This window comes from Acomys russatus, chromosome 4, assembly GCF_903995435.1.
Source record: "Acomys russatus chromosome 4, mAcoRus1.1, whole genome shotgun sequence".
Classification (NCBI taxonomy): Eukaryota; Metazoa; Chordata; class Mammalia; order Rodentia; family Muridae; genus Acomys; species Acomys russatus.
The window spans coordinates 67,877,384-67,901,327 of record NC_067140.1 but is presented as its reverse complement, the minus strand read 5'-3'; the positions used below and the strand labels follow the sequence as shown (position 1 = coordinate 67,901,327).

The 23,944-nt window shown below is 45.3% G+C and overlaps 1 protein-coding gene across 2 annotated transcripts in view; it reads left to right on the top strand.

The window, feature by feature from the left end:
* Window positions 1-23,944, top strand: part of Slc23a2 (solute carrier family 23 member 2) — a 96,066-nt gene that overhangs the window by 63,225 nt on the left and 8,897 nt on the right. For both annotated transcript variants that reach the window (XM_051144673.1, XM_051144671.1), the window contains exons 6-13: window positions 7,721-7,809; window positions 8,749-8,813; window positions 10,078-10,259; window positions 13,898-14,018; window positions 14,470-14,626; window positions 18,823-18,970; window positions 20,117-20,222; window positions 23,116-23,245. In XM_051144673.1, the coding sequence (XP_051000630.1) occupies window positions 7,721-7,809; window positions 8,749-8,813; window positions 10,078-10,259; window positions 13,898-14,018; window positions 14,470-14,626; window positions 18,823-18,970; window positions 20,117-20,222; window positions 23,116-23,245 (998 nt within the window). The remainder of the gene's footprint in view (window positions 1-7,720; window positions 7,810-8,748; window positions 8,814-10,077; window positions 10,260-13,897; window positions 14,019-14,469; window positions 14,627-18,822; window positions 18,971-20,116; window positions 20,223-23,115; window positions 23,246-23,944) is intronic.

Sequence of the window (23,944 nt, the reverse complement as noted above, 5' to 3'; positions counted from 1 at the left end):
GTGGCCATGGGGTATGTCTGGGGTGTGTGTGTGTACATGTGTTTAGAGTGGGGGACTTGCTCACTCACTAAAGACAGTGAAGACAGTACACTTCCCAGGTCTTACATCTGAGGACTTTGAACCCATATTATTGGAGTGCATAGTGGTTAGTCTAGGGATGTTGAAAAATGCCCCACTTTTCTTTCTTCCTGATGAGTTCTTGTGCTTTGTTTTTTGTTTTTTGTTTTTTTGTTTTTGGTGAGCCAGTTGAAAATAAAGTTGCAGATAGCTTGATGCTCTACCTTAAACTGTCCTAGGGGTAATGGTCTCTGAGTAACCACAATGCCACTTAGCAACTCGAGAAAATAATCACCCTATCATATCATGTAATATGCAGTCCACATTTAATTTCCCCAGTTGTCCCTAAAATATGTTATAGCTGTTCCCCAAGCCTCTCCAAGCTGTGGTCCAATTAAGCTCATACGGTGCTTTTGCTTGCGACGTCTCTTATCTCCCTATGTCATCTTCTCTTTAGAATCCAGGCCAGGCGTCTCACTGACTCATGATCCCAGTTTATCCTGTTGTGTCCTCATGGTGCTGTTTACTTTGCTGCACTGTCTCTTATTTGTTGTGAACTGGAATATGGGGCCAGAGACGTGGATGATTCAGGGTGAATGTTTCACCAAAATTACCAAGTTGGTGATATCAGGCCCTTTGTATTCTGCCATGCCAAGCAGCACATAATGGCTGGTTGTAGAGTTTTCCTACGAATAGAAAGTTTACTGCCCACTTCACCAAGAAAGCATTTTAAATACTACAGTGAAATGAGAGGCCAGTGCAAACCTGGAGGGAAATGACCTTGGAAGACCTCATTTCTAGTCAGACCCATTGGGGCTTTAGACTTAGTGGCCTGGATCCCTTTGTGCCACTTACCAGCCATGAGGCTAAGGGCAGGCTGCCTAGCTTCTCAAAGACCATTCCCTCAGCTGTAAAATAAGAATAAGCCTCATGTTAGTGAGGCTCATGTGCAGTAGTGCCTGCCCCTGCCAGTGCTGTGAGCTGCCATCATTACCTGGACTCTGCAGGGGCGAGGGTGGAATGTTCCTGATGGGTCAGGAGTGGGTGTGCACCCTGGCCACACACACAGAACCCTGACTTGGAGGGGACAGAAGACATTAGAAAAGAGCTGCGGTCATTTGACCCAGATCCTCCTGAGGCCTGAACCACTCCTGCCTCGGTAGCATGTTCACTGTGGCAGAGATGTTGGCCGTGATGCTACCTGAGATGACTCTTTGTCAAGGTGTCAGGGATTAAGAGACTGCCTGACTCTTTGCTATATGTGGGTTTAATAAATTTTGTTGTTTTATTTTTCAAGACAGGATTTCTCTGTGTAGCACTGGCTGTCCCAGAATTAGCTCTGTAGACCAGTTGGCCTCGAACTCACAGAGATCACTTGTCTCTGCTTCCAGTGCTGGGATTAAAGGCATTGTGGCACAACACTGCCTGGCTCTCTGCACCCTTTTTCCCCTTTTCTTGACTGTTAGATGCTGTTAGCCTGGCATACTTACTCTCTGTGCCACAGACGGTCCATTCTCTTCCCCATCCTCCATACTCTCACCTCTGTGCTGGTGACTGACAAGAGTACAAGGAAGAAGGGTCTCACCAAATGTTGCAAAGGAAAGAAGCCCCAAAGAATTGATAAGTATGCTTTCTAGAAAGTCCTCTTGCTAGGTGTGGTGGTACATACCTTTAAGGCAGATAGATTTCTGTCAGGTTGAGTTCAATGTGATCTACATGGTGAGTTGCAGGCCAGACAGGGCTACACAGTGAGACTCTCTCTCAAAAACAGATAAAATAAACAAATAGCCATTAACCAATAAGTAATTATTAACATCTAATTGTGTTAACATACAATAAAATTCACCTTTGTAAGACGTGCAGTCAGGTGAGTTTTCCCTTGTGTCCAGTCATCCAGCCACCATGGCAGTCGATAGATAGAGAGCCATGTCACACTGTCCTGCTCTGTATTTGGCTCCATGTTATGCTAACAAACTCTTAACCTGGCATAGTTGATACTTTTGTGTTTGAAAAGGAGATTATCCAAAGAATAAGGAGTGATCTGGTATGGTAAAATGTCCCAGAGACACTGGTTGGACTGGGGTACCGTCCTCCTCGATTCTCTCCCACCTATGGAATCTCACTTTTGGTTGCTGTACATACCGCCTGGAAACAGTGACACCTCAGCAACAGCGAGCCCACTTAGTGTCCAGATCGTGGCTGCTCACTCCTATTCTTTATATAATGGACTAGTGTTCTGCGAGCAAGTGGCTGACTTAGAGTGGGGACATGAAGGACAGGTTGAGCCTGGAACGTCTCACACCTGAAAGTTAATATGTGTTCAAAGAATGATAGAACACGGGGCAGGGGGAGGGGGGGAGAGCCTTCAAAGGGAACAGAACCAACCTAAGCAGCCATCTGGGCAGGTATGGGCAGTGTAATTATTAAAAACATGCATAGTAGTAAGTTATACAACTTTGAATAAAAGAAGACTTCATGTGTCTGCAGTGATGTTCAGGAAAGAGAAAGGGAAGATGGAAACACAGCGGACAAACAGGGAAACTCTTCTTTATAAAGGATATGCCAGTTATAAACATAGATGAAAAGCCAGGAGGCTAGCCTGGACCACAAAGCAAGATTGTGATTCAAAATGTTAAAAATTATTGATCGATTGGTTATCAGAGAATCATAATATCTAACCCTCATGCTAGAATTTAAAGTTAGTGGTAATATCACACAATCTTAGGAGCCACTGTAGAGGAATTCAGTGCAGCAACACATCTGCTCTGGCAAGGGATCACATCCAAAGACCTTCTAGTTCTTTGTGATTGATCTGGCTGGAATACAGACACACCCTTAGTATACTTCTTTAATCCCAAACAATGAAGGTAAGGTTAGTTTATAGAAAGAAGCAGCCATGTTTGAAAGTGATTTCTAATTGAGGGGCAGACAAAGTGTTGGATGAGAGAGATTTGACAGAATGAGTCAGAGACAGGATATGTCCAGTCCCCACCAGAGAACAGAACAGGAGAGGAAAGAGAGAGGCCAATATATATATATAAAATATATATATATATATATATATATATATATATATAAAATATCTGCACCCCATGCCCCCTCCAAATTAATTTGAGAACAATTCAGTCAGAAGCCAAGAGTTTGAGTCAGTCAGCTTGGAGCGGAGTTTTCACCAGAACAGCTGAGTTGAACCAGCCAGTGAGAGTTCAGAGAGCCAGAAAGGCTTGGGAATGACTCATCTCATCCCTTCATCTGAGGAAATAAAAACATTTACTAGTCACCTCAAAGACGATTTGTCATTCCTAGGAGACCTTTCCTATGTTGAGAGGAGACTCATCCACTTAAATAAGCACCTTCCCCTAGTGGGACAGCATGACTGATGGGTTCCAGTGTGAGCCAGTACAAGTAGTTACTGAGTGGTCTACTCGCTAGGGTGCTTAGCATGTGGTGTGCTTGGATTGGAAATACTTCTGCCTGAGTGCTAGATTACATTATTGTTTTATTATTTTTCTTGTGAGATACAGATGGTTCTAACTGCTAACTGCTGCCTGCTCAAGTGTTTGGGTAAAGTATTTTCTATGTCATCTGTTTCCCACCAGCTGATTGATTGATAAGCAAATAACAAGGTGTTGTTAATTTATAAAAAGTTTTCTTTGGCACATTGTTTTGCTTGTCTTCCAAGGCATCTGCTAAGGTGGTTGGTTGATTCAGTGATGGAACTTGAGTCCTTTAGGATTATTCTTTTTAAGTGTCCTGAAAGGTTCTGCATCAGTTTGGTTGTTGCATGTGCTGAGGAAGCGTGCACTACACTGCTGTGATGTACTCGGTCAAAGCAAACACATGTGTGCCTTCGTGGTGCTTCTGCAGGACACAGGGCCTTGACTGTCAAAAACCATCTCTGATGGTGTTATGGGGGAGTGAACTTCATTCTCCTTCTGTAGTGATTGTGTGCACATTTCCTCTCTGCTCTCTTCTCAACCTAAACGGTGTCCTCGGTTTCTCATTGTAAACCAATATGTTAGGAAGAAAGCAGGACTCCTTAATTCTAATCTAACAAAATGCCTTTCCGAGCATGTTTGTAAACAGCTCCTTAAATTCTTACTATTGATCCTGGGACTAAGATTGTGTCTTCCCGTCAGGGAGTTAGCCCTTCTGGACAAGATGAGCAGACCAGTGTAGAACAGAGCCCTTAGAGGCTAAATGGCTAAATGGCTAGCAGGCCCTGGCCCTAGCCAGCTAGTCACCTGAGTCAACACAAGAGGGCCACACCTAGAGCTGTGCCACAGCCTCTTCAAGTCCAAGAATAGCTCCCAGTTGACAGTCACCTGTCCCATTTCCCTCAAAGTTACCCTTTCAGAGTTAATCCCCTGAGCATTTCACTTTTTGCCTACAGGTGCCACTGGTCCCCTTTCATCTTCACTCCATCCCTCTGTGGGCTTCCCCTGAGGTTAAGTGTGTCCTTGGTGGCGGTGGAGCCTGCGTTCATCTGATCCACCACATCTGTTGTATCCTGTGGTCCCCACTTTGCACCTCTTTTCTCTTTGCCTGGGTTCCTCATAGTCCCTCAGCATGGGGCTCAGTGCTTCTCAGTTTTTACGACAAGCTTACATGACAGGTGACAGAGTTCCACAGCGCCTCACACTATGCACATTGGTAGTCTTCCTAGGCAACTGTGATTATTGTCCCCTTCACACAGCAGAAGCGCCCCCAGATCCAGGAAGCGTTTTACTGTGTCTGCTTTAAGTTGTGCTTGTGTCAGGTTGGCACTGAAGCCTTTTGTCATCAGGTGGCCGAATCATCAATCTCTTCACCCAGTGCTTCTCAACCTTTTTAATACTGTGGCCTTGTGACACAGTTCCTCAAGCTGGGGTGACCCCAACCATAAAATTATTTTATTGCTACTTCATAGCTGTAATAATGCTACTATTATCAATCATAATGTAAAAATATGATATTTCCCTTGGTCTTAGGTGACCCCTGTGAAAGGGCTATTCAGCTCACACACAAAGGGGTTGGGGCCCACAGGTTGAAAATGGCTGATCTAGCAGGGGTTTGGGGGCTGAAGGGGGTATGACAGGTTCAGCAGTACCTTGAAGTGGCACCCCAAATGGAGATTTGGGGCTAGAAAGATGGCTCAGCAGAACAGAGCTCTACATGCTGGCTTTGAGGACCCAGGTTCAGTGTTTGGTGGCTCACAATCACTGTAACTCTAGCTCCAGGGGATCTCATGCCCTGTTCTGGCATACATATACACAGACACATAAATAAAATTAAAGTACTTTTTAAAAAAAAAAATTTTTTTTTTTATTTTTAATTTTATTTATGTGCGTTGGTGTGAGGGTGTCAGAGCCATTGGAACTGGAATTACAGGCAGTTGTGAGCTGCCATGTGGTGGCTGGAATTGAACCTGGGTCCTTTCGAAGAGCAGACAGTGCTCTTAACCACTAGGCCATCTCTCCGGCCCCTAAAGTACTTTTTAAAAGATGCTGAATTGGTCCCACTACACCAGAAGCGGAAGCCATGCTGTGGACACAGACAGATTGCTGACTGACCTCGTGATGTTCTTGTGTCAGGTTCAGTCTTTTCCCTGAGATACTCTACCTACCAAACTAAGGATGCTCATGTGCTTTTGTAGCATTTCCTGAGAGCCTCGTTGTGTTTCTGGTTTGAAATGGTGAGGCCGTGAGGCCAACATGAGCAGCTCTTACAGCCATCTTAGGAGACTTTATTCTAGTGTCACCTGCTCAGGACCCTGGAGTCCCAGTCATTGGGCAAGGCTCTCTGTAGCCTCACTCTTAGGGCCTTTTATCTTAAATAAAATCTCACCCTGTGTGCCAAGATAGGCTCATAATGAGGTCTGATGCAAGAGTGGAACTCAGAGTTAGCCTGGACTTCTGTCACTTCCCAGGAATAGCTGATGTGTATGATGATCAGCTGGGTCTGGCACACACCTTGAACCCCAGCACTCAGGCGAGAGGCAGCCCGATCTCAGAGTTTAAGGCCATCCTGCTTTCCATAGTGCATTTCTGGCCAGCCAGGGCTGTATCAGAAGGACAACCCCCCCCCCCCCGCCAAGAATATGAATATAGATATGTATACACATATATTCAACTTAATATTCATGTTATGCAACCCTAGGATGCCTTGCTTGAAGTCTGAAACTGTGGTAAAATAGGTGTTATTTGGACTGTTCAAGAAGACATCCACTCTTCATGGTGTACTGACATCCTTTTATTCTTGTAATATATTCTTAAAGTTTTGCATGATGGATTTCCGTAAGTCAGTGGCTGTGTTCCCTTTGATGTACATTTCTGTTAAAGGGGACCATCACATTTAGTGGCAATGTGCTCCAGACCCCGTTAGCCTGGCAATTATAAACCTCATGGTCAGTGAGGCGTCTGCTCTGTGAGTGGTTGGTAGCAAGGCCTCTGGTTGTACTGTGAGGCCCACCTCCGTCTTTCAGTCCATGGTCTACCTGCTCTTAGTAAGGTCACTGGTTAAAATGGCCAGGAGAGCACTTTTGACAACAGCATGTGTCAAAAAAGAGCACACAGAGTTCTGGGCTTGCCCAGCAGCCAGCTGTTCTTTGGCCAAGGCTACTTCTATTTCTTTGTGGTCTTCGTCTCTGGCACAGAACTTATCAGGAGGTTTTTGGGTCCCTACCTTATGAGCCAGGGCACTGTCAAGGCTCAGCATCTAAGGATGTGTGTCTGGCCTCACAGTCCTGCAGGCGGCAGGAGAAGGATTTATATTTTACTCTCAAATATTGTGAAAAATAGCGATTAAGTTCTTATGCTAACCCTCTACATTTCTAGTAAAAATAGCAAAATCTTTGTGATTTGATTAGTTGTATTCAATTTGAGAATGTGAGCAGGAGATGTAATGGGGAGTTTACCAGGTTTCTGAGCCCTTTAGCCGGGCTTAGGGGCACACGCATTTAATCCCAGCACTCGGGAGGCAAAGGCAGGTGGATCTCTGTGAGTTCGAGGCCAGCCTGGTCTGCAGAGTGAGTCCAGGACAGCCAGGGCTACACAGAGAAACCGTGCCTCGAAAACCAAAATAAATAAATAAATAAATAAATAAATAAATAAATAAATAAATGTATGTGTTGGAATACTTTAAATATTTTATCTATTAATCAGAACATTTATTATATATACTCTCATATTGTAACTTACAACTTTCTTTCTGGATACATATAGATCATTAATAATTTTAATATGCTCACGATTTGGGCGGATTTTAGCTCCCAGAATGATGCAATGGAATGGTGCATAAGACTTGAAACGGAGAAGGTGGGCTGTACACTGATGTCTGTTTGGGAGCCTATGAGCTCATCAGGAAAGAAGGAAGCTCAGATTCCCCAGTCACCAATCCCCAGCGGGGAGAGGGCGAAGTAGTAGGAGCTGGTGTTGGGGTGTTAGCACTGACCACAGGGGTTCCCTGGAACTGCCTGAGACCAGAGCAGCAGGAGGAGGGGGGATTGGAGAAACTAGTGGCCCCAGCTATGAGCCGCAGGAGATTTTTACATAGATTCTTTTCAGGTGTGCCTGTGTTTACTCATGTGCTGCGGGTCTATGGAAAGACTGTTAAGCTGTCAAATAGTGGACTACCTCGGTAGTTCCCGATGCTGTGATCATGGTTTTGGTCTCGTTTCTTTTAGGTTACCCCTGTTTCAGGCCAGTGCTTTTGCATTTTTGGCCCCTGCTCGAGCCATCCTGTCTTTAGATAAATGGAAATGTAACACCACAGGTAATTGCAGTTATTTCCACATATGTCATTGGGGTCCTTTACGCAGGTGGAAAGGGGGCCTGCACACCCTGCCAATAACAGTGTTACTTCCTGTATTGAGCATAGACTGTACTGGCCCGTAAGCAGCTTAGACCACTCCAGTCTGTGGACCGTGCCTGTTTCTCTCTTTACATCTCCTCTTCATCCCTAGTCCTAGGGCAAGCAAGGGCCAGAAATGACCTAATTTCTGTTTGCCAATGAAACTGATAAAGAAGGGGATAGGATGGAAAAATATTTGTGCTATTTTCCTGCCTCTCTCTTCCAGTGGATTTTGTGACCTGCCACAATCACTCTCTCGCTGCATCAGCATTCCTTTCTCTGCAACATCTTTGCTTTTTAAGGATCTGGCTACTGTGGTTTTCTGCAAGTGACTCTCCTTCCCCTTCCTTAGTGATTGCAAAGATCCTCACGGAACCTCAAACTCAAGGAGATGAGAAAATCAGACCCGTTGTACTCTCAGAATAGTTTACAGTTTGAGCTTCTAGGAGCCAAGCTTTCCTGATTTCCTTGCCTTCCCTGCTCCTAGGCGTTACTTTGTGACCATTGATTTTTGACTTAGGAACTGGGAAAGGCCCTGCCGTATCTAGGTTTTAAAAACCTCAGCCAAGTAGCCTCGTTGTTGGGCATTCCAGGTAGCTGCTTGCAAAGAGTGGTTTCTGTGAGGCTGGCCCTGGCTGGTAGGCACCACTTCAGTCAGCCTTCCACACTGAGAAGCTCTGTCAACGAGTACATTGGCTTACTTAGTACTGGGCGTCTGTCTCCAAGCATAAGCCCTACTGTCACAGGCTGAGTTTTAGGAATTGACACTTAAAACAATAAGAAATTATTAATGGTTATAATAATTTTGTGCTATAAACATAGTTTCACTCCAAGAAAAACTCTTTCCCTTTTGTTTTCAAGAGATCACAGTTGCCAATGGAACGGCAGAGCAGTTGGAGCACATCTGGCACCCCCGGATCCAAGAGGTAAAGGTTGAACAATGGCCCCTTGTGACTTCTTGTGCATCTCTGATGTCGATTTGTGTCCACGAAACTGCAGCTCCTTTTGCTGAGTCCCTCTTATTTTTAACTACTGGAGTTGCTTATTTCTACTGTCTGTTGAGCTTCATGCTTGCTCGTCTCCCCCAGGGTGACAGCTGAGGCTTGTGCCCGTGTCCTCCAGTGTGACAGCTGAGGCTTGTGCCCATGTCCTCCAGTGTGACAGCTGAGGCTTGTGCCCGTGTCCTCCAGGGTGATAGCTGAGGCTTGTGCCCGTGTCCTCCAATATGATGTCTGAGGCTTGTGTCCGTGTCCCCGAGTGTGACATCTGAGGGTTGTTGGCTGCTTTGAGTCTACATGTTGTCATCTGTCTTGTTGCTGTGTTGGAATGCTGAAAACAGCTTGACTGGAGAAAGCTCAGTATGGAAGGCTTTTCTGTCTGACTTGGTTGGGAGGTCATGGAGCAGTTGTTCAGCTCATGGCAGCCAGGAAGAGGGCATGTGGTACAAGATGGGACCAGGAAGGATAGTTTCCAAGGACACATCTCAGAGTCCACTTCCTCCATTTTGGTCTCATCTCTTAATACTATCCTCATATTATGGGCCATCCATTGAGTATTTAATTGTACTGGTAGTGCCATGATGGACACACCTAGAGGTGAGCGTTAGTAACAGGGGCATCTCAGTACAAGCAAGTTAATAGTTACACATACCTGCTTGTTGAAAGAACTAAATATAATTTTTTGGGCAAAAGTACATTTGAGCAGAGCTGATAGAAGCTGTCCTCAGGTACAGAAAACCAGCTGATGACTACGTATATATTCAGAGTGTCACCATGAATTCTTTAGACTTAGTACAAATGTCATTTTATGTGCTGAAGACATTCCTGTAGAATTTTTGTCAACAACTTTGTCTTTTGAATGTCTTCCGGGGGCTTTTAAAGATAATTGTAGTGAAATGTCCTGCAGGGCTGGATTGAAAATGTGCTCGTCCGAGAGCTGACAGATCCGTCCATCTCGCCTTGCAGAGGAGGAGGCAGGCAGGTTTGTCCTCAGGACCCATTTCTGCAGTTAACCTTATAGTAGTGATGGCCTATTAGTTAGCCAGTCTTCAGTCACCTCCCCAGAAACCTTCTTTGTAGGCCCTGGGGACTGTCCCAGCTGGCATGCTGTTCCATGACATGACTTGTTGCCTTGCAAGTGAAACTCTGAGTGTTTGACATGGCTCTCAAGCTCTGCCCTTCCCTGTTTCAGATCCAGGGGGCTATCATCATGTCCTCACTGATAGAAGTGGTCATTGGCTTCCTTGGCCTGCCTGGGGCTCTGCTGAGGTATATTGGACCCCTGACCATCACACCCACTGTGGCCCTCATTGGCCTCTCTGGATTCCAAGCAGCAGGAGAGAGAGCAGGGAAGCACTGGGGCATCGCCATGCTGTAAGTGTTCTGAGACAAGTCAGAGGTAGGACAGCCCTGTGGGATGCTGGGAACAGGCACACTAACTTCTGCTGAGATAAGAATGTTCTAGCACTTTAAATTGTATTTATTTGAGGGCTAGTACAGTGATTATTGTAGATCACGCTGGAGGCGTGGTGGCAACCACACTATTCGTAGGCAGACAGCCGTGATTGTGGAGGAGGGAGGGCAACTGTCAGATTTGCTCATGGTGGTCCGTGGTCATGCTGAGCCTCGTGCAAGGTAGCAGTGGCGGGAAGCTACATTGTTTAGATGAGGCTGGCAGTGGAGAGATGTTGTGGAGGGACCTTTGGGCTCTCACCTGATCTCAACAGGGTGTTCACATGGTGAGGCCACAGTTTCTCACATGCCTGCCTGGCCAGGGTTGGTTGGTCTTTCTTTCTGTATGGAACAAGTGCATTGAAGATCACGTCAATATTGTATATTAATGAAGACAGATGGGACTTTAACAAACTTATAAGACTGAGAATTCACATTCTTTTTTTACATATGTAGAACAGATGTAAGGATTATATCATAGGTAAATGTTTCCAAAGGTCTGTAATTTTACCAAGTAATAACAATTTTAAAGCAAAAAAAAAAAAAAATTAAAGCAAACTATATTTTTATTTTGTTTTGTTTTGTTTTGGGAAATATTCCATATATAGTAACAGACAACATTTATTTGTTTTTTTGTTTGTTTATTTTACTGTGCCTCTGCTTTGTTTAATGCTCCTATAGAAGGTTGAGGCAAGTGTTCTGCACATCTAACAACTGAAGAAACAACTACAGGGAGGCAGTGTGACTTGTCAGAATCACACAGCTCATCAGTGGCCAAGATTATTTTCAAAGTCCACGTAGTCTAGGTAGAACTCGGCTCATACTCTTTCCTGCCTCTGTGCTGTACAAGGTATATGAAGATATCCATAAATTCTAATTATTTTCTCACCTCACCAAAGGTCAGTCAAAACACTTTCCATACACGCATGTGTGTGTAGATGCTGTTAAGGGATTTTCTTCAGTGAAAAACAGTAAGGACTAGAAAGGTGACATTGTGCTTATAAAACATTAAAATTCGCCAGGTGAGCCAGGCGGTGGTGGCGCACACCTTTAACCCCAGCACTCGGGAGGCAGAGGAAGGCAGATCGCGGTGAGTTTGAGGCCAGCCTGGTCTACAAAGCAAGTCCAGGACAGCCAAGGCTACACAGAGAGACCCTGTCTCAAAACAAAAACAAAACAAAACAAAAGGGCTGGAGAGATGGCTCAGTGGTTAAGAGCACTGCCTGCTCTTCCAAAGGACCCGGGTTCAATTCTTAGCACCCACATGGCAGCTCACAACTGTCTATAACTCCAAGAGCGGGCACCCCTGCACCAAGGCACATAAATTAAAGATTAAATAAAATATTTTTTTAAATCGCCAGGCGTGGTGGCACACGCCTTTAATCCCAGCACTTGGGAGGCTGAAGCAGGCGGATTGGTGTGAATTCGAGGCCATCGGGTCTACAAAGCAAGTCCAAGACAGCCAAGGCTACATAGAGAAACCCTGTCTTGAAAAACAACAAACAAACAAACAAGCAAACAAAATTAAAATTAAGACCAATAACAAAAATATTAGGGAGAAAATACATTGAAGCTTTAAGAACATAAAAATTTATATAAGTAACTCCTAGTTATCAAAGAAATTAGAGCAGTTGCTGATGAATTAGCAGGTGACAGTACTGCCATTACTAACCAGGAAGTGCTCAGAGTTGTCCTGGAGAATTCATAAGCTTTATGTGCATGACAAGTGAAAAGTAGTGCAGCCTCCTCTCTCTCGAACCATGTGACCAAAGGGGGGGGGGCATTAATGAAAGCAGAGAAAAAAATAGAGTACCCAGAAGCCGTCTGTCAGAGCGAAGAACCCTACAGACCTGCTTCTGCAAGGCTGAGAAGAGCAGAGTGTGTGCACACGTGGAGGGCTGACTGTAGACCAGAGAGATTTAGAGCAGAAACAGTGAAATTCTTCCAAAATACAAATGGCGAGAATGGACTCCTAGTGGCCCATGCTTTCCCCTGGGAAATCCTTTTAGGAGCCCCAAAGCATCCATAGGCATCTTCTAGGTGAGAGGCATCCGCAGAAGCTTGTAGCCACCCTATAAACTCTGGCTAATCCTCCCATATCCCTCGTCACGTGCTGCTCCACAGGATGTCGGCTTTTAGATGGGACACACCCCAAACCGTTCCCTCTTCTTGCCTTTCTCCTTTTAGTGAGTGGCACGGCCACTCTCCCAGTCTGTTATGCTATGCCCCTCCCCCATTTCCCACATGCAGCCCACACTATAGCTACATGTTCAGGGTGGTGTGGCTGTATACGTCCACACGCAGCCCAGATGAGATCGGCACCTTCAGGGTGGTATGGCTGTAGTGAGTGTTCATCTTGAATAAATAAGTAGTTTCTAATACGCTGTTGCCATGTTGGTTTTGGGTTTTGTTGTTGTTGTTGTTGTTGTTTAATAAACTTCTCTGTCCCAGAGGAACTGAGATGACAGGCTCCATGAGCCCTTTCAACCTTGATCTAGGCTGCCAGACTTTGATGGGTTACCAGTTCATCCAAGCGCCCCTGCAGGCAGCCTATGGTCAGCCAAGCTTTGCACTGCACCTCATTAAGAGTGCAACAAGGAAGTGAATTAGTAACTCTTAGCTAGTAATTCTAGCTCAGCAATTGGAGTAATTAAGCTTAGCTTTGAGGACATATTCTTCTGTCAGCTTTACCTTAGGTGACAAGTGAAAAAAGTCATTCCAGACCAGACACCTTATTAGGTGACTAGGTGCCTTCCTCTGTTCCTATGTTGTCTTCATGATACAGTCCACCTGGGAGGATGAAGAGTGGCCTCCCACTGGCCACCCACTCCTGGCGTCAGAGTCCTGCTGCGGAAGCTCTCTAGTCAACCCAGACAGTCTTGCTCCTAGGACAGGTGTAGAAGGAGACGTAGTTAAAGCTTAGGCTACAGGTCAAGTCGGTCTACCCACGAGACCCTGCATGACTGGCTTTAGTGCCTGTGGAAAGAGCATGCTCACAAGCTGCCCCAGGAGAAGCTGTGCACTTTTCTTTCTTTCTTTCTTTCTTTCTTTCTTTCTTTCTTTCTTTCTTTCTTTCTTTCTAAAACTTTATTTTTGGTCTTTCAAGATCGAGTTTCTCTATGTAACAGCCCCAGCTGTCCTGGAACTCAGTCTTTAGACCAGGCTGGCTCAGACTCACAGAGATTCCTCTGCCTCTGCCTCCCAAGTGTTGGGATTAAAGGTGTGCCTCATCACCACTGCCTGGACTGTGCACTTTTTTTGAATACTATTTTCATCTAACTCAATATGAATAAATCAGAAAATAAAGGAAAGTGTGGAAAAAATAGTCCCCACTCATTTCAAAATGTCAAACTGATCCCTGGTGGCATTTGGGTCATGTCCTTTACCCCCTTTGGTGTGTGTGCATACTGTAGTCAGTATCAAAGGCTAGCTGCCTAGCATTTCCAAATTGTAGTGAGAAGGGCTAGCGCAAATGTAGGTGAATGAACTGAACAGGTGTGATCAGTTAAAACTTTAGCTATAACAGCCTTTAATTTTGTGAATTTTCTTTCTCTTCTCAGGACGATTTTCCTAGTGTTACTCTTCTCACAATATGCCAGAAATGTTAAATTTCCTCTCCCAATTTACAAATCCAAGAAAGGATGGACTGCATACAAGTTACAACTTTTCAAAATGTTTCCCGTGAGTAGCTGGCCACCCCACCCTCAACCCTACCACAACATGCCTTGTTCACATGTTAGATGTCAGCTAAGGGAAGGCCATCGGGGGTCCCTCCTACATCCCTGTGATGATGACGCTGGGGGACATACTAACCAGGCAGCACAGCTTTAAAGGCTAGATGCCTATAAGGTTCCAGTTCCAAGATTAGATCCAATTATTCTGCAGTGCGACAGAAGGACTCTTGTCAGTGACTTTGAGATGTCCCCACGTGTGGTCTCTGCAGGCACATTACCCATTCTTCTTTTCCTAGCTAAACTTGGGAAGGGTAAAGTGAATTTACCTGCATAAACCTCTTAGTGCAGTTCCACTGCAGCAGTTGTACATGGTGCTGATGATGGTGGGCTTGGGGTGATGGTTACACAGTAGGAAGGGATGTATGACCCAACCAAGATTCTGCCCTTGACCACTCCAGATAATCCTGGCTATCCTCGTGTCCTGGCTGCTGTGCTTCATCTTCACGGTGACTGATGTCTTCCCCTCCAACAGCACCGACTATGGCTACTATGCACGCACAGATGCCAGGAAGGGTGTGCTTCTGGTAGCCCCATGGTTCAAGGTTCCATACCCATGTAAGTATCAGGGAGGGCCCAACTGAGAGGGGTTGGAAGTAGGCAAAAGGTTCTACATTATGAAAAGCCTTTTTGGATTTTTTTCTTTCTAATCGTTTATGTGTATGTATGTGAGTGAAGGCACAGGTTGCAGGTCAGAAGACAATCTCACACGTGGCTCTCACCTTCCCCCTGTTAGAAATAGGGTCTTTTGTTGCTGGCCACCAGGCTGGCTGTGCTGTGAGCTGCAGGCATTCTAGAGAGGCACTGGTGTTACAGATCTCCACTGCTCTCTAGGTTCTGGGGATTTTGGCCATGTCCTCATGCTTTGCATGGCAAGCACCTTACCCCTGAGACTTCTGAGCCCTGGAGCCTGAGCACTGTAATGGCCACTTTGCTTGATAGGGAATTAGACTGTGGAAATCGAAGCTCTTGTCCCCAGAGGTCAGTCACCCACACGGTTCCTGACTAATTCCCCTCTCAGGTTAACTACTTGGCCTCCTGAGCCCTATTAGGCACTGAAGTCCTGGGCAGGTGCTCTGGCCAGAATGTGAGCTGTCATGGCAAGGATTTGAGGGCCACTGCTGAGAAGGGGCTGGAGATTAGCTACAGGCTGCCCCTGCCTGGCAGAGGTTATGTAACTGGTTTCCTTTGGTCACAGCTGCAGAGGTAAACTGATACTTGCAGGCAGCCGGAAGATGGAGCTTAGGCTTCCTTGTTGGGTAACTCAGGGGCAGAGTATGGATCTCCACCTGGAGACCACCTGAGTCACATGCAGCATCTCCAGATCCCAGCCTGAAACACACTCACATGACAGTGGTGGTAATGCTCTTTCGACATCCTGGGGTTCTCGTAGAGTTGAATCATGAGCTTAGACAGATCGATCCAGTTACCCCACTGAGCTGTCTTATTTTACGATGAAAAACCTAAAAAGTAAGAAAAGCCAAGAATGTTAAGTTTGAGTCAAGCATGTCTTCTCCAAGCATGCTGAGCGGTGATGATGTTGGCAGCTCTCCCTTTGTTCTCGATCCTTTACAAAAGCTTTAACAGGCTTAGCCTTCTAAAATAACATTCTCATCACATGGCGTCTCAGTATGTACTTATGTATACCTATCCCGTTTCTAGAAAAATGTGCTCAGTTCATAAACACACCTATAATCCAAGATAAAGTGAGACTGAAGGTCGCTTTATAAGGCATCATGGGAGGACAGCAGAGAAGCAGTCTCAGCACAGCCATATGATCTGCCCATGCATATGACTTCCCAGCCAACAGCCAGTGAAACTGCAGGCAGCTAGCTGTTCCCGTGAGGCTGTCACAGACCCATACATGAGTTGTTATCACTCAAAGACAGGCTGCGAGGCATCATCACAAGAGTGACTGAGCTCCTAGGGTTCTCTCAGGACAAGCCTTCAGCTGCCAAGAGCTAGTGAACTCTCACTTGGTTCCTCTGAGTGGAAAGCCACCTCCAGTCCTGTGCACTTGCCAGCAAATTGGATCAATCTAGAGCAGAAATTTTCAAATATTGGCAGCCATGCTCCCCGCCTTCAATATGGGAAGGATTTTCTAGGTAATATTCAGATAGCTACATAATATAGCTGTTAGTATGCAGACTCTCTGTCCAAGATGTCAGCAATGCCAAGTTTGAAAATCTGTTGTAACACACTGAAAAAGTTATACTTAAACCAGACACAGCATGTCGCTATAGAATACCAGCACTGGGAGGCTGAGGCAAAAGATTATGAATTTGAGACCACAAACAAACTCAAAACTAATTAGCAAACTGAAAGTTCTAGTTAGAAGAAGAGATAAGGTAATGGCTTTAAGGCAGAAGTTTAAAAAAAAAAGTGTGTATGTTCGTGTACAGAAGGAGCTGGAGAGATGGCTCAGTGATTAAGAACTCTTCCAGAGGCCTTGGTTTCTTTTCCCAGTACCCACTTGGTGTTTCACAAACCATCTGTAACTGTAGTTGCAATGGATCTGATGCTTTCTTCTGGGAGCTTGTGGGCACCTCACATGCATGGTGTATAATCATACATGCAGATAAAACACTGGCATACATAAAATAAAAATAAATCTTTAGGGCTGGAGAGATGGCTCAGAGGTTAAGAGCACTGGCTGCTCTTCCAGAGGTCCTGAGTTCAATTCCCAGCAACCATATGGTGGCTCACAACCATCTATAATGAGGTCTGATGCCCTCTTCTGGTGTCTAGGCATACATGCAGGCAGAATTCTGTGCACATAATAAACAAACAAACAAACAAACAAATAAATAAATCTTTAAGAAAATAAAATAAATCTTTAGAAACCTAAAAAATTTCAAATTTAAATGCTGATATAAAAGATATTTAGAAATCAAACTTTAAGACTTCAGGTAAAAGAGAAAATAAAATAATAATAGTAATATAGAGACTGAGAAAAATTTAAAACATACTTCATGAAAATGGTGCAGGTTGAGTATTTCCTGGTCCCAAAATAATGGGGACCCTGGGTGTCTTAAAACTCAGACGTTTTTGGGTTGGATGTGTATATACCGTACTCAGTACAATGAGGGTGGGTGCAAGCATGAAGGTCGTCTCTGTTCTGCCCACCTGACACACAGCTGCATTTATTTTATTTTTAATGTATATGAATCTTTTGTCTGCAAGTATATCTGTGCATTATTTTCCTTCCTGGGCCAGAAGATATTGTACCCTCTGGAACTGGAGTTATAAATGGCTGTGAGCTGCCATGTGGGTGCTTGGAATCAAACCCAGTGCTCTTAACCTGAGCCGTCTCTCCAGCCCCATGTACCTGCCTCTTGACCGTAATTTAGCACAGAAAGTTAGGTTTGGAATTTTCTACTAGTGATGTCATGTTAGTTTCAGAAAATACCAGACTTTGGAACATTTCATATTTTTCAGTTAGGACTGTTCAGCTGGAAATGGCAGGATATAATAGGAATCTTCCCTCTGGACACTGTAACAGCAGAAAGCTTATTTTAAAACCGCAAATGGAACTCACCAAAGAAGGTCCTTGAACTAACCCTCAGATTAAGTGCAGGCCACCAACGTGGCTCCTAGGCAGGGGCACTTCGGCCCTCTGGTTCTAGCTGTGTTCCTACTTTGAATGCCATCTCTCTCTTCCTAAACCCTGTCTTTATTTGAACTTGAGCCATCACACTGTCCCGGGTCATCTCAGAATGCTCAGAGCCATGAGGTTGACTCCTGCCCCAGAACTTTGTTTCCAGTTTTACCACAGTGGCATCTGGGTTATTAATCCTAATGGTTCAAGAAAGAAGGGCAAGTGACTTTGTCAGGGAGTCCATGTGTACTGGTAATAAAGATAGATACATTTTTTTAAGGAAATGTTTAATAAGAATTAAGCAAATACAGATACTCAAATGAAATTATAAAGAAGTTTTTGTTTTCTAAAATAAAAGTTAACCTTTCCTAGCATTGTTGACAGTTTACTCTGACAGCAAACAGACAAGGTTGGATTATGCTGTATTTGACTGCTGGACAAGAGCAGCTGTGGCTTCTCACTTGATGCCACTATTTTGTACCATGGTTTCTACAGCTATGTTACGAATCTCTGGGACAAATGTCTATTCCAAGCCAGAAATGTAATCCCAGCTCTGTAATCCCTGCATTCTGGGGAAGCTGAGGCAGGGGACTTGCCTGTACAGTATATACCAGGCTATCTAGACACACTGTTTCCAAAACAAACAAAAACAACAACAACAAAGCGAAACAAGTTTCTATTCTACTGCAGCAGGCAGTGTTAAGCTATACTTCAGTGGCCGCTAGGAGCGTGACTTTGAGGAAGAGAATCACCCACCTCTTCCAGCCAAGTAATTGCTTTCTTCTTTTTTGTTTTTTTGAGACACAGTTTCTCTGTGTAACAGCCTTGGCTGTCCTGAAACACTCTTTGTAAACCAGGCTGTCCTTGAACTCAGAGAGCCGCCTGCCTCTGCCTCCCGAGTGCTGGGACTAAAGGTGTGCGCCACCACACCTGGTGCAACTGCTCTCTAAAATGAAGGTGAGGTCAACCCTCGCCAAGGCCCCAACTCAGTAACCTTCCCAGACATCTAGTGTGCTAATTAAGAATGAAAAGCAAACAGCTCCCAGGAGCTTCCGAATCCAGTAGAGAGCTTGCAGAGTTCCCTGCGGTCCTTGCAACCTTTACCTGTCCCTTGAGGTTAGTGAACACATCTCTCATGGCTGCCTTCCTTCCTCAGTTCAGTGGGGGATGCCCACCGTCTCTGCAGCCGGTGTCATCGGCATGCTCAGTGCCGTCGTAGCCAGCATCATCGAGTCCATTGGTGACTACTACGCCTGCGCCAGGCTCTCCTGTGCCCCACCACCTCCTGTCCATGCAATAAACAGGTATGTCCCACAAAGACCCACCGAGAGCCTTGATGGCAGCAGCCAAATCATAACTGTCCAACTCACTCCTTGGTGTCCCAGTTGTCTCATCTGTGGCACAGAGCAGCATCCTGCCTTTCCTTCCTCTCAGTCCCTCCAACTGAGCAGAAAGGTGGATGCATCTCTTGTTAGTGTAGAGCCGTCTTACACATGAAGCTCAGCAAAACATTCCACACATTGCCTTTATTCTTTGCCTGGTTTTGATATGTGTCTACTACTTTAATTTTCTGTTGTCTTCCTAAAGGTACCTCTCCACGCCCCACCCCCATTTCCCACCCCAAGAACTCAATTGTAGATTGATTGTAGTGAGACAACATCTTTATGGTTTACAGGATTATTTCTGAGTTGAAGAAATTCTGTTTTTCTCCCATTCAGTCCTGGCTGCCATTGTCAGACGGATGGCAAGATTTCTTTTTGCATTAGACAGTAACCGAAACCACTGTAGGTGTGTCTGTGAATGGATTTCAGTTGCCCTTCAGGGCAGTCTGTTCACAGTCATGATCCACAGAACCAGACAAGAACAGGGAGAGGTGGAAACTTCAGGATCAAGCTGTGGGGTTTGCACACACTTACCTTCTGGATGTCATTAGGGAATTGATCCTGAGGAAGACACGGAGAAAGGAGCACAGGTCACTCCTCCACTGCTGCTGCCCCTCCAACATGAGTCAACATGACTTAGCATGACTTGTACATGGATTCTGTAAGGCTTTCCACAGTCATTACACAAGATGAGACTATTTGTTTTAAACTAAAAAAAAAAGATTCAATAGTTACAAGCTTATAAAGCATGTCTTCCTAATAAAAATATCTTAATAGCGAAGAATCAATGTGTTTTACTTCAAAGCTAATCTTCTTTTAGATTTAGTAGTTCTTTGATTTCATTTGAAATTATTTTAGAGTACTTGTGTCCAATGGGCAGTATGGAGCTAGCCCTCTTGGAGTTGCTGAGCACACGGGGAGTTGTCCTCAGTTGTCAGAGAAGGGGCCTGAGACTCTTCATGCTTACTGACTAGCAGCCCTGCCCCCACAAGGGGCATCGCTCTGAGAGCTGCTTTCAGTGCTTCCCCCTGAATGACCACTTCTCTTTCTCCATTTCTTTTCTCTTAGGGGTATTTTCGTGGAGGGTCTTTCCTGTGTTCTCGATGGCATATTTGGTACTGGGAATGGCTCGACCTCCTCCAGTCCTAATATTGGAGTTTTGGGAATTACAAAGGTAATAAATGGCTTCCTAATTAAATGGCTAATCATCTGTCCATTTCACTGATGCATCTGACCATCACCCTTCCAGTATGATCCTCTTCCTTCCCCATCTCCTTTTTCTCTTGGATGAGCTTGGAGTGTCTGTTAGGAGATGGCTCCTCCTCACTTGACCCCCTGGGGATGAGGCGTGTGATGTGGTTGTGGCTTCCTGCAGTTTCCAGACTTTGATTAAGCGTCTGTGTGCTAGGCCTCTGCTCTAGGAATTCAGCAGAGCATGTTGGATATCTCTCATCCAACATGTCTGATGTCTGCCACCACAGAAAGCCATTGTCATATTAAATAACAGGACAGACTCCCTTGTCAGTGAAATCTGTGGAGTCACAGTGAAGTAGAGCTTGCAGCTGAGTCCTACCGGCCTGACCCTCCTAAGCACTCCATCTGTGCCTGTATACTGACATGACCTACAGCTGCTCCACCCCAAACCCAGCTTCTGTATGAACGAGTCTGCTCTAGACCTATTGGCTTTATTACCCGCAATTAAACTTATGTCCCAGTTGCCTTCAGCCAAACCGTGCTGCGTGCCAGGATGTTGAGGAGTGCTAGTAGGCCCGGAAGCCATTGGATGTTGTGTAACTAAAGACTGTTAAGACTGGTTCTCCTTTCTTTATGGGCTGCATGAGTCATAGGTCTCTTTACCTGAGAAGCCAATCCGGAAGCCTTCTAGACCTGTTTGACCCCCAGCTCCATGCAGGATTCTATAACCAGATAAAAAGAAACTCAGTACTAAGTTTGATTCATCCTAATTACAAATCTGAGTGAGAAGGAACAGTGTCCAATGCCAGAAGCACACCTGATTTGTCAGTCTTCCCCTTAAGAGGCAGGGCTGGTGTGAGCATAACTTGTGTGCCATGGCTCCATCTGCTGCCTATTGCTCTCAGCACATGCCATGAAGGCAGAGTTTATGGGTACTTCCTTCTGGGCCATAGCTGGAGTCCAGGGCTGCCTGCAAAATACAGCCTGGTAGCGAAAGGAAGGGTCTGATGAACCCAGAGTATGTGTTAGCCAGCCACCCTGAGCCTCTGGGCAAATAACTAGTTCCAAAAAGACTGGTTGTAAACTTTCTGAGAGGACTCCTGTTTAACAAGCACTTTCCTGTATACTTACAGATAGCACAGAACAGCTAAAGTCACTGAAGGAAGCAAGTCTCCTTTATAGGATGACCACAGTGGCTCAGGGCATGGTTGATTCTTGAATGGGACCAGCTTTTCCGAAGGGGCAGCCCAGCATCATTTATTTATTTGTAGTTGCGGGGGGGGGGGGGGGGGGGAGAATGTATGCACAAGTGCAGTTCCCACAAGGTCAGAAAATAGCATCAGATCCTTTGGTGCTGAGCTATACGCAGTTGTGAGCTCTAGTGAGCTCTTAACCACTAAGCTGTCTCTTCAACCCATCAGCATGAATGAACGAGCTCATTTACATTGCTCTGGATCCCTTTGTTCCCAGCCTTTGGAGCTATTTCTCCAGGCAAAAGCTATATCCTTTCAGGGCACTCGCTGTCAAATCGCTAGTCTACGTCTACCTTAGAGCAGGGAATAGGGGTTGGGGCAGAGTTGTCTGTGACCCTAGCCCTGTGGCCAGCTAAGGAAGACTCCCTGCTTGGAGCAAGGGGGTATGAGCTCTGCACTGTTAGCCCCTCATCCCACTGAATGACTGGACAGACTACCTTTATGAGTAGAGCACAATTCCTAAGGCCTTCAGGTCAGGTCTAGATTCATGTTGTCTACCATGGCAGTCAGGAGCCACATGTAGCTGTCTGTGTACACTTACCCAGTCACATTGACCATACTTCAAGGCCCCGTCCTTGCACATGGCTCAGTGGCTGCCAGAAAACACTTCCACTGTAGCAATCTCCTAGACAGGCAGGGCTGAACAATTGAACTAGGCTTGGTGTGAAAGGAGGATGGTCTGCCGGCCCCACCCCCCACCCCCCAACTCTCTGTCTGTATATTCTGGCAACTCTGCACTTTGCAGCTTGTATCCAGTTCCTGCATTCCTTGGACTTTGAATTAATCTTCTTACCAGAAATGAGTTACTAACCCTGTCTCAGCTAAATGTGGTCCACTTGTCCCATAGACATGAGGGGGGATGGGCTGCCCTGGTCCCATCACCTTTTCTCAACATGGTCACAGCAGATTACCTCCTTGGTCTGTGTGCCCTGGTCCATAAAGGTAGCTTGCAAGGTGTTAGAATTTATCTCTTGATACCAGCTTAGCATAGTTTTCTGGCATGTTCCAAGTACCAGCTATGTTAGAGATACTTTCAGAGTACAGTGGGCAAGCAGACCAGCAGCCATGCCTCAGAGCTTTGCATTCTTGGGCCTCTTCCCTCTACCACCCTTTATGGCAAAACACCATGAGGGGAGGTGCGTCCACAAATTGTAGGCTGCTATTTGTCTGACATTGTGGAGGTGGAGTGGAGTCATAAGGACTTCTGGTGGATTGTATGGTGAAAGGTCATATGAAAAAAGTGGGAGAGGAGCAAGAACAGTATGTATAGTTGTTATGGCCGTGACTCCAGCCCAGGATGTCATGTCAGCCAATGGGCCTGAAAGGCCACACTCAAAAAAGAAACTACAAGCAGGGCATGGATAAACAGAGTCTTATCTGTAGCTCTTTGTCATTGGGGTCATCTGTTCATAGTTGGAACAGTGAACTGAGGTGGTGGAGAGCATGTGGAGCAAGGAAATGGGGGGTCTTGTGTTGTTTCTAGCAATTAGGTGTTGAGGGCTAGTTTCTGTTAACTGCGAGTTTAAAGTAATCTAGGTTCTGCCCCATTTGCCTGGGGCCCTGGGACTCTGGGTTGGAGAATGGCAGGTAAGCCTGTGTCTGCAACTGGTGTGTCCACAGGTTGGCAGCCGCCGAGTGATCCAGTATGGTGCAGCACTCATGCTGGGCTTGGGCATGATTGGCAAGTTCAGTGCCCTCTTCGCATCCCTCCCGGACCCCGTGCTTGGAGCCCTCTTCTGCACACTCTTTGGTGAGAGTCCACTTCCTTGGTAGCAGGTTTATCATTGCTTGCTGTTCTTCACATTGGCTGATTTTTTAAAAAATCCTCCTGGTTGTTTTTGCTCTGTGCCCACAGGCTTTCTTTTCATGCTTCAGGCTTCAGAATACCCTGGATTCAGTACAATAGAAACTCAGCACTCAAAACTTGGACTGTAAAAACACACACAAAACATACTTGTCTGAAACACTTAGCTCTGAACACAGCACTAAGCTACACAAATGCAGAATGAAAGTAGTATTTTAACTCCAAAACAGTCAAACGTGTAAAAGACACATTAGCTAGTTTTGTTTGTTTGTTTTGTTTTGTTTTTCGAGACAAGATTTCTCTATGTAACCTTGGCTGTCCTGGAATCACTTTGTAGACCAGGCTGGCTTCAAACTCACCAAGACCCACCTGCCTCTGCCTCCCAAGTGCTGGGATCACAGGCGTGCGCCACAGTGCCTGACTCAAATTCGCTAATTCTTAGTGGGGATCCTGATGATCTAGTCAATAAGATCTAAAAACTCTGAGTTTCCACTTTAAATTATGAAAGGTGACTCTTCAAAAGCATAAAGATTTGCATCAGTGTCCAAGCTGAATGTATGTTAAAGATAGAAGTAATAACTAAGAAAAACATATGAAAGTTAAGATGAAATCTAGTTTCTCTAGTGAGAATTTATAATTGACTTA